The following is a 10008-nucleotide window of genomic DNA, read 5'->3' as shown; positions in this document are numbered from 1 at the left end:
CCAACTCTCACATCTACCGAGACAACTCTGGGACATGATACTTTAGCCCCACCACTCCTTTCTGTCTGACCAGCTCACTTTGCCATTCCTGAAACTACTGTAAGACATGCCTACCTCCCAAATTCCTCATTCACCCTCTTGCCCAAGCCCCACAAATCCAGTCCCTGGCTAATTTCTTCTATTAACTTTCCTTTGGAGAATTTCAGATACAACCCTTTCCATCTACATTGCTAAAACCCTAATCTAAGCTGCCAACACTGCCACCTGGACTTACTTATTTGTTCATCCAGAAATTTTTTTATTGAATACCCACTATGTGCCTGGCATTGGAGATAAAGCTGTGAACACAATGGATAGTGGTGGATTTGCCTCTGAAAGCTTTCATTCTAGTGGAAAATGCAAATGAAAAATTAACCAAGTATGTATTAGCAATATGTAAAAGAAAAACATATTAAATAATAATAAACACTAATAATGCTAATAAATGCTAAGAAGAAAAATAGAGCAAGGAAGTGAAGGGGGATAGATAGTGATCACAGAAGCTTCATGGAGGGAAAATTGTAAAGGAAGGAGCCATTTGGATACCCAGAATTTCAAGTTGGGAACTCAGCATACCCTGGTGTGACTGTGGAGTAAATACTGAAGGGTTCTTTGTGACTGGAGAGACTATGCAGGGCCTTGCAGACCTTTATAAGACCTTTGGCTTTTATTATGATTGAAAAGGGAAGCTATAATAAGGTTTGTTTCTGGTGTTTGTTTACAAGTTTTGGAGATGAACCAGGGCCTCTACCACTACTTACCAAAGTTTTTAAACAGAAAAAAATAACTTGATTTTTCAATTTTATTTTAACAGCTTTTTGAGGTATAAATGACAAACTGCAGATATTTGAAGTGTACAATTTAATGTCTTGACATCTATATACCCATGAAATTATCATCACAATCAAAATAAAACATGTTCATCAAAAACCTTCCTAGTATCCTTTCTGATTCATGACATCAGAATATTTCTGAGCTGCCCTGTAAAGAACAGGATAAAGAAGTGCAAAGGTGGACACAAAGAATGCAAAGAAGCCATTGCAACCACCAAGAAGTGGAAAGTAAACAGTGGCCATAATGAATAATTGGTTAATAAAGCAGGAATTTCATAACTCCTTGCTGCTTGTCCACAATTCATTTTGAAGAGAAATGGGTATTTTGTTGCATTCATGGGGGAACACCTCCCTCCTCACCTGCCCCCACTTGTACTAGCTCCCTGTTGTCCTAAGGCTAAAATCCCAACTCTTAGTCGTTGCCGTGTCTGTCACCACTCTCAAATCCACACCTTGACCTCCTTCCCGATATTCCTCTCCACTTTGCCTTTCTTTTCTATTTCCATCACACTTCTACCCCTTCTTCCATGTCTAAATTGTGCTCGCACAAAGTCCCACTTTTTCCTCAAAGCCTTTTGAGGTCTTATTGGGATCTCACCCTTCTCGAATCTCCAGTTGCACTTGTTGTCGATACGTCATAGTAAACTTAATTCTTTTAAAATTTCGCTGTAAGGACCCAGGGATGGCGGTGCACAAGCCCTCACGACCCCAGAGTCCTCCCCAAGTGTGGGGCTGGGCCTATGCTACTGCAGGCGCTCGCTACCTAAGCGTGTCTCCGTGCCGCAGTGTCCTATCGTCCTCCCCTCCTCCTTCGGCATCTGCTCTGCATTAGTCTGTCCCAGGCCTCCGCAGGCGCCGATGATTAAATCATCATCATTAACCAGGGCTTGCTACCCCCCCAATCCCCAGCAGCCGGGGGAAAATGTGTGGGGGGGGGTAGTAAGATCACTACCAAGTCCCTGGGGGATCTCCCTCCCCACCCCACCCTCTCTGAGACTCCGCAAAGCCCCTAGAAACTCCGGCAGCGGAGCTGGAAGAAGGCCTGCCGTCTGGGTGAAGCTCCGCAACGCGTCAGCCTACGAGGCGGCCTTCCCAGGAGAAGACCCAAGCCTGCCTTCTTCAGCTGGGTCACAGTCACTGGAGACTGACGTGCCTGAGCGGTAGCTGGCCGTGATCGCCAGGCCTTTTGGGGTAGGAAGGGGCAGTCTTTGGCAGGCTCCAAAAGTTAGTCCTGAGGTCGGATAGGATCTACTTTGATGGCTCCTACAGGAGGTGGAAGTGATAGGACCCTTACCACACACACCCCCACTCCCTAATTATGGATTGAGGAGGGGGAGGGGCCAGTGGGGCTCAGGTGAGCACTCGGGGGAGTAAGAGACATGGGCGGGGCCTTGCAGAGAATGAGCGAATCCGAAAAGACCTAGGCCCTCGTTGCCTGGAGACAAGTCCCGCCCCGCAGGCGGCACCGGAAGTGGCAGGCCAGGATCAGCCTTTAAGATGGCGTCTCCTCAGGGGGGCCAGATTGCGATCGCGATGAGGCTTCGGAACCAGCTCCAGTCAGTGTACAAGATGGACCCGCTACGGAACGAGGTGCAGGGGCGGCAGGGTTACTGCTGTGGTCGGCTAGCGGTGCGAACTGGGGCGGGCTAGAGGACGGGCGGTGGCTGGCCAGAAGCCCAATGCGCTTGCGCAGAGACAGGGTTCCCGGTGCGCAGGCGCGATTGCGATCGGGTTGCCAAACTCAGAGCTAGAACGCCTGCGCATTGTGCAGCCAACCCCGTGTAGTCTCCCCTGGGAAAGGAGGGTCTGGCGAGTCCACGTGAAGAGACCCCTGCTGTGCGCGGAGCCCTCTGCTGGGCGGAGGCGGATTGCCAGCCCCTGGAATTTAATCCTCTGCTGACAGCGGAGGGTGTGGGGCTGGACTGGAGTCTGATGAAAGACACGACCCCCAAGCTGGGAAGGCGCACGAGGTGGGGTGGGCTGGGGTGAGGAATGGATAATAGGTGACGGAGGGTGTGTCCGCAGGAGGAGGTCCGAGTGAAGATCAAAGACCTGAATGAGCATATCGTTTGCTGTCTGTGCGCTGGCTACTTCGTGGATGCCACCACCATCACAGAGTGTCTTCATACTTGTGAGTGCCCTAAATCCTACCTGATTCTTCCAGGCCCAAGCCCTCACCAAGCAGACCGTGAGCTTCTGTGCCTCCTGCCCCACCCATCCCATGTATTGGGTTCCCAGGGAGTTTGAAAGTCTGCTTTTCTCTTCTGCAGTCTGCAAAAGTTGTATCGTGAAGTACCTACAAACCAGCAAGTACTGCCCCATGTGCAACATCAAGATTCACGAGACACAGCCACTGCTCAACCTCAAACTGGACCGGGTCATGCAGGACATCGTATACAAGCTAGTGCCTGGCTTGCAAGACAGTGAGTAATCAAATTGACTTTGAGAGGCTTCTTGAGATCTAATGAATGCTGGGTGACAGCTTGAGGTGACAAGGGTTTTGATGGGAATTATGTAGGTTTTAAAAATGCCAACAGCCAAAGGAACAAAGAAGGAGGACTAACAGTTTACTCCCATACTTCACACCCTCCTAGGTGAAGAGAAACGAATTCGGGAATTCTACCAGTCTCGAGGCTTGGACAGGGTCACTCAGCCCAGTGGGGAAGGTATGTCCCTGGTAGCAGGAGGGTAAAGCTAAGCCCCCAGAGAAAAGAAGGGTATGGAACCTCCTCAGTACCTTATTTTTCTGGGAAAAGAAGGATATGGAACCTCTTTTTTCTCAGAGCCAGCCCTCAGCAACCTTGGCCTCCCCTTCAGCAGCTTCGACCACTCCAAAGCCCACTACTATCGCTATGATGAGCAGCTAAGCCTATGCTTGGAGCGACTGAGGTGAGGAGCAGTTCAGAAGTTGTGTGAAATGATAGTGCCCAGAGCAGGGGAGTGGAGAGGCCAAGCAGTAAGGGAGTGTCTGTGTACTTTAAGAGTATGCAGGGTGGCTCCTGGTATAGGAAGGAAGGAAAGATGGAGGCTCCCTAACCTGTGTTTTTTTCCCCCCAGTTCTGGCAAAGACAAGAATAAAAGTGTTCTGCAGGTGAGAGGGGTTGAAGGGAGGGTTCATCTAAGAAGATTCAACTTCCTGTGGCCCCTCCTTAAGCACTTTGTCTTCCCCTCCCCTCCCTGTCCTTAGAATAAGTATGTCAGATGTTCTGTTAGAGCTGAGGTACGCCATCTCCGGAGGGTCCTTTGTCACCGCTTGATGCTAAATCCACAGCATGTAAGTAATCCCACAGTAGTTTAATTTCCTTTTATGAAGGAGAAGGAGTTAAGAAAGGACGGACAAAGTCTAGGATACACCAGGGTAGTTCTAGACCAAAGAGGAGAATTCCATTTGCCTCTTAGGTACAGCTCCTTTTTGACAATGAAGTTCTCCCCGATCACATGACAATGAAACAGATATGGCTCTCCCGCTGGTTCGGCAAGGTAAGCCAGGCAAAGGTGGGCTGGGGCCCTTATATAATAAACTGTCCACTGACTACTTCTTCCCCCTTTCTTTCCTTAGCCATCCCCTTTGCTTTTACAATACAGTGTGAAAGAGAAGAGGAGGTAGGGGCCAAGCCCCAACCCCATCCCTTACCCTTTCCCTTCCCAGATATTTATGTGAAATTAACTGTGGCTTTATTTTTTGAAATAAAAGCTTTAAAAAAGCATCTTTCTTCTTCCTGCCACACACTCAGGCTTTGTCCTGTGTCCTCCTTCCCTCAAAAATCCTCATAAGTTTTACTCTAAAGACGGGCCTCTCCTCTACTGTGAAGGGCCCTCAATGTCTTGCCAAAGGAGAAGGGGATAAGGCCCTATAGTGAAACTTAGAAACTGAGCCAACTGAAACCCACCCATACCAGCTCCTTTTGGTGAATGGAGTGCTTTCTGGGAGCAGCTCTCACTGTCCTTGTATGCTGCAGCATGTGATGCAGAGTGGAGGTGTCCTAATTGAGTATGGGGAGAGGAGGGCTAGGGTTCAATAGTGTCTGCTAAAGAAGAGTGATATGTTAAAGAAACATTCAAAGAATTGCACTCTGGTTCTATAACCTGAGTAATAGGAAGAGAAAGAAGGAAGGAATCTGAAAAACAGTTGAGACCTGTGTGTTGGCACATGCCTGTAATCCCAGCTACTTGGGAGGCTGAGGCAGGAGGATTGTAAATCCCAGGTCAGCTTCGGCAATTTAGTGAGACCCTCTTCCAAAATAAAATATTTTATAAGAGCTGAAATGACTCAGTAGTAGAATACACCTGGGCTCAATTCCCAGTACTGCAAAGAACAACCAAACAAAAACAAAAGAAATTGGGTAGAGGTGGCAGGGATACAGTTGGAAGCTTGGCTTATTCTTATAGGTTTCCTGCGGTGGGAAGAAGGAAGTGGCTAAGTGAAGCCAGGGTGGGGAAAATTGAGGAAAGCTGGCTGATGTAGAGAACACTGGCAACTTCAAAGAACAAGAGGAGTTTGGCATGATCCCAGCAGGTCAGGAGGCTGAGGCAGGAGGATCCCGAGTTCACAGCCAACCTCAGCAATGGCAAGGCACTATGCAACTTGGTGAGACCCTGTCTCTAAATAAAATACAACATAAGGCTGGGGATATGGCTCAGTGGTTGAGTGCTTCGGAGTTCAATCCCCAGTACCCGCCCCCTGCCAAAAAAAAGAAGAAGATGATCAAGAAAGAAGCAGCAAGGCCCAAGCTCCACTGAGTGTTTGGGCAGACGTCCCTTGTCTGTATAAGCCTGGACATGCACTCTGGGCGCTGGCAATAAACTCAGCCAATGTTCTTTTTCTATGGGCCTCTAAATGGGATAGCAATTGAGACAGGCACAGAGGCCAAAGCAAAGACTTCCTGAAGGAAGCAAAGGGGGCTGCTTCTGAGTCTGGAACAGTGGGATGGAACAAGAAGCATAAATGTCAGGAGATGGAGAGTGGAAAGATTGGAAAGCCTAAATCTCACTCTGGCACTGACCTATTTCCGACTCCACTAAGTCTGACTTTAAGGGGGTGGCTGTGCATACCTGTTGAGAACCAAAGACACTGCACTTTGGTGAGTGAAGGCCAGATGGCAGAGGACACAGGTGAAAGCCTGGCCGTGGTTACAGAGGGCTGTCTGAATTGGGTAAGAAAACTGGAGACTTGACTCTGGGTGGGGAAAATCTGAGGTCACTTCTAGAACTCCCCTCCCCTTACCATAATCTGCTTGTGCTTTCTAGAAACCTCTAACACTGGGTGTGGATGAAGAGTGTGCCATCAAGGGAAGGCAAGCATAGAAAGGTTGAAGGTGCTGAGAAAGAGTGCCCTAGTGCATGGGGCAGGGGACAGGTACCTGAGAGGGAACACTGCAGAACTACCTGGGTACAATCCCATCCTGACCCAGGTCTCCAAGATTACTAAAGCTTCCCCTGTTTCTGGGTCTCATGCCTGGAATGCCCCCCCCACACACACACACACCTTCCGGTGCACTGCTCACCTCCAGCAAATTCTTCCCGATCCAGAGTCAGCTTCTAATGCCTTTGAGCCAGCCTCAAAAACATCTGGAGATTTGGGATTAATGATATCCCAGCCCCGCCCTGCTTCCCTTCCTTCCACATTTAAACTCTGCCGTCGCCACAGGAGCTCGAGGCACCCAGGCTGTTACCAAAGAGTTTATGAGCAAACTGGTATTTCCTAGGGTGACTGGTTTGGAGGAGGAGGGGCGGCGGAGAATAGGAAAGAAAGAACACTCCAGGGGACATTTTGCATCGGTAGCTGCGGGAGTTGGGGAGCAGTCTGACTAGCCCAACGTTAGCCCTCCAGTTGGGTTTGGAGCTTGGGGGTGTAAAGGTGGGACCGAAGATAAGATCTAAGCATGAGGCCTAAGATGAGGTCTTTAATGACACTTGGCCTAGAGGCTAAGGAGCTGCTGAAGGCGCTCTCACACCCGTCCCTGGGACGGAGCGTTTGCAGAGGCTGAACCCAGCTCCGCGCGGCAGCCTTGGTTTTGTCTGTCAGCGTAGTAGTGGCGGCAGCTGCGGTGCTTCTCCCACGGTACCTGATGTTGACAATATGCAGGCTTTGCGTAGCTCGCCCCAGGGGCCTGTGGATCCATTTCCCCTTCCCACTCTGCCGCCGGGATCACTTGGGTCTCGATCGGTGCCAGGGTTGGCGAATCACTTATACTGTTCTCTTGGGCTCCGTGACTCTGAAAGCACTGGAGCGCAGCGATCTTTCAAGTTCAAAAGAGATGCGGCCGCAGCGCCGCCTCGGCTTTTCAGTGCTGCGAAAAGGACCTGTCAGTCCTGCCTGCAGGGCCGAACCCGCCCTTACCCCGCCTACCTTTTTCGCAGCTATTTCCGCTGCTTACTTCCAGCCCGAGGAATTGAAACCCCCTTTCGCACAGAAGGGACACTTTAGTCCCTCTCCCGGACTGGCCAGTCTCCCCCAGGAATTTAAGGGGGGCGGGGGTGAGGAAAAGAACTTTCCTAGAACAATGAGGGAAAGAGAGTCTGAGTGTGCAGCCACTCCTTTCTCGTAGCCGCACACACTTGGGATGGCGGTGGGTGCATGCAGAGCTCTTTGCCAGCAAGCGAACGGGCCAGAAAGCCTCACAGACCCGCCGCCCACGGAAAGAAAAATTTAAATCTGATCGGGTGACTCGGCAGTAATTTTTTTCTGAAAGAGAATATCCCAGAAGTTTGCGAAAAGGTGCGATACACCGCTCCACCTTCCTTGCCTGAATATTCCTTCGTAAAATCCCACTGTCCTCTCACTCCGATTCAATAATTTTCCCTAAACATAGAGAGGAGGAGGGCAAGCACATTTCTAAGAGTGTTCTTCCTGTCCACAGCCCCGGGGAGGTTATTCTGGGTGTTCTCAAACCCGCTATACACTCAATTCAGACAGATGTGCAGAGCGGGCAATCCTGAGACTAATGGTCCTTTATTGAACAGACCTCAATAAAGCGGGGGAGGGTAGCGATCTTGGACCCGCCTTGGTGGAGTAATCTTTGGGTGAGAGGTGAAGGTTTCGGGAGTGGGACCGGGGGTTGTGCTGGGAACCGAGAATGGGAAATCTGAAAATGGATGAAGAGAGGTGTTTGAAAAGTGTTCTTAAATGGTAATAAGCTGCCTTCTCAAAGGAGTAAAGGTCAGAATGTGAGGATCTCTACAAGGGGAGGGAGTACAAGACCCTGACATGTCTGAAGCGACAATGAGGGGAATCGGAGGATGTGAGAGATTGAGAATGTCTGGGGAAGCAAAACTCTGGGACCCTGCCAGGCTTCAGTGAAGACACAGTTGGTGACTCTCCCGGGAAGGACTTATGGCAGGAAGATTTCACACTGTAGTGGGAGGTATGGCCGGAAGACCAGTGAAATGACTCAGAAACAGGGAGCTTCAGTGCTTTGCAGCTGGGGTTGGGGAAGTCTTTGAGACAGTGGAGTACCCCCTCAAACCCAGAACCAAGGTTTAATCTCTCAATCTCCCTCATTAATCACTCACCCTCCTCCTACCCCCCTCAGCGGATCCAGTTTCTTTCCAGCTTGCGTTCCAGACACTTCACTGGGGAAAAGCCCCCTTCTGTGGCCCCAGAATAGTCTATACTAGTCCCTGGCCAACCTTAGCTGGGCCTCTGTTGTCCCTGGCATCCTCCTTTTACTAGTCTCACCTCCCCCAGGCTTGTGTCTGGGGATCTCAATCCCATTACCTGAGCCCTGCTGCAGAGAAGAGAAGGTAGGCAGAAGAGATGGAAGGGGAGGGAAGGCAGAAGCCTATCAAGAGAGCCCCACACTCCTCACAGACATACAGAAGTAATTGAGAGCAGAGGTCGAGATGGATATAAAAGCCATGTAGTGGATGCATGAGTGAAGGATGCAGTGTCTGCTTTTGGTGACGTGCCTCGGATGCTGCAGATCAGTTCCCGCTGCCTCCTGGGATCCACTTTAATTGCAGATTAAATGAAACCACAAGGATGGTGCTGAGAGCTGAGGCCTGAAGCAGGAGAATCCCCCCCCTCCCCTGACTCCCACCATTAACAAGCAATTAACAAGGTCCTGAGGCAGCTCAGCTTTCCACAGTGGCCTAACTCTGCTCTCTGACCCAGCAGTGGCCCATCAGGCCTCAAGTGGGTTGCCCAGGCCAGGCCTCCATGAGGGAACTATGTAAAGGACTGGGTGTTTGGGGGTTGGGAGTGTAGTTGTAGGGAGCCCTTTATAAAGAAGACCCTTACTACCAAAGTACCTTCCTTTTCTTGTCAGAGTCCTTGGCCTAGGTGCTGAGGATCCCAGCCTTTATGGCTAAGCCCCACCTGCAGGCTTTACCTGCCCCAGGGAATAAACAGGTAGACAGAGGGACTTTGCAAAACTGATAAAAGATTCAGAGGTCTACAGGGAAGGTGACATAATGAACAGTCTAGGTCAGATGTGTCTGGTTCTTCATGGCACTGCCCAAGAACAAACACCCCTGCCCCCACATACCCACACATACACAAAACCAGAAAAACATTAATTTCTGACTGCCCTGGCAGCAGATCAGCATGTTCTCTGTCTTTGGACTATGAAGAAGCCTCCAGCTATCTGAGATGGAATATAGGAAAGAAACCCAAACCTTGCCAAGACTCCACTACTGGGACTGGGACTGGGACTGGGACTGTGCAGTCCCTTAGCTGCCTTTCTGTGAAGGAGGGTGGTGGTTTGTGGCGGTATGAGCCCAGGACCAGACTAAATGTGGAAGAGAAGAGAAATAGGACACTGAAAAAATAGGAATAAATAGACTAGGCCTCAGAATTTGTGCTTGGATTGGCTGGGGTGTCTATCTCACCATCTGATGGGTCCAAGAAGTCTGCCCTTCAAATCAGACTTCCATTGAGAGTGACTCCATCCTGGTCACCCCCTTCCCCAATTGTTCATCTGGGCTGTTTCTGAGCCTCTACAGGCTAAGGAAAACACATCTGAACTATAGAAATTTAATAAAATGACAAAGATCCACTGATAGACCAATAGAGGAGGTCCTCAGTGGAGACCAGTAAATACTGGCAAAGACCGCTCCTGAGTAGCACCGGCTGAAGGCAGGAGTTGCCAGGTCTCTCCAGAGGCTCAAGACTCCCCCAGCTGTTCCATGTGTTTTG

At 50.0% G+C, this 10008-nt stretch overlaps 1 protein-coding gene across 2 annotated transcripts; it reads left to right on the top strand.

The window, feature by feature from the left end:
* Nucleotides 1–2310: 2310 nt before the first annotated feature.
* Nucleotides 2311–5696, top strand: Pcgf1 (polycomb group ring finger 1). 2 transcript variants are annotated; one of them, XM_015499838.2, is made up of 9 exons: nt 2311–2462; nt 2898–3003; nt 3143–3295; nt 3467–3538; nt 3656–3761; nt 3930–3963; nt 4060–4146; nt 4272–4352; nt 5262–5696. In XM_015499838.2, the coding sequence occupies exons 1-9, from the start codon at nt 2370–2372 to the stop codon at nt 5295–5297; spliced, it is 768 nt and encodes a 255-aa protein (XP_015355324.1). In that variant the 5' UTR covers nt 2311–2369; the 3' UTR covers nt 5298–5696. The 2 variants fall into 2 exon arrangements, with proteins under 2 accessions (XP_015355324.1, XP_015355323.1); XM_015499837.2 differs by lacking the exon at nt 5262–5696 and adding an exon at nt 4432–5116.
* Nucleotides 5697–10008: the final 4312 nt, after the last annotated feature.

This window comes from Marmota marmota, unplaced genomic scaffold (genome assembly GCF_001458135.2).
Source record: "Marmota marmota marmota unplaced genomic scaffold, marMar, whole genome shotgun sequence".
In the NCBI taxonomy this organism is placed as follows: domain Eukaryota; kingdom Metazoa; phylum Chordata; class Mammalia; order Rodentia; family Sciuridae; genus Marmota; species Marmota marmota.
This window is presented reverse-complemented; position numbering and strand designations above follow the sequence as displayed.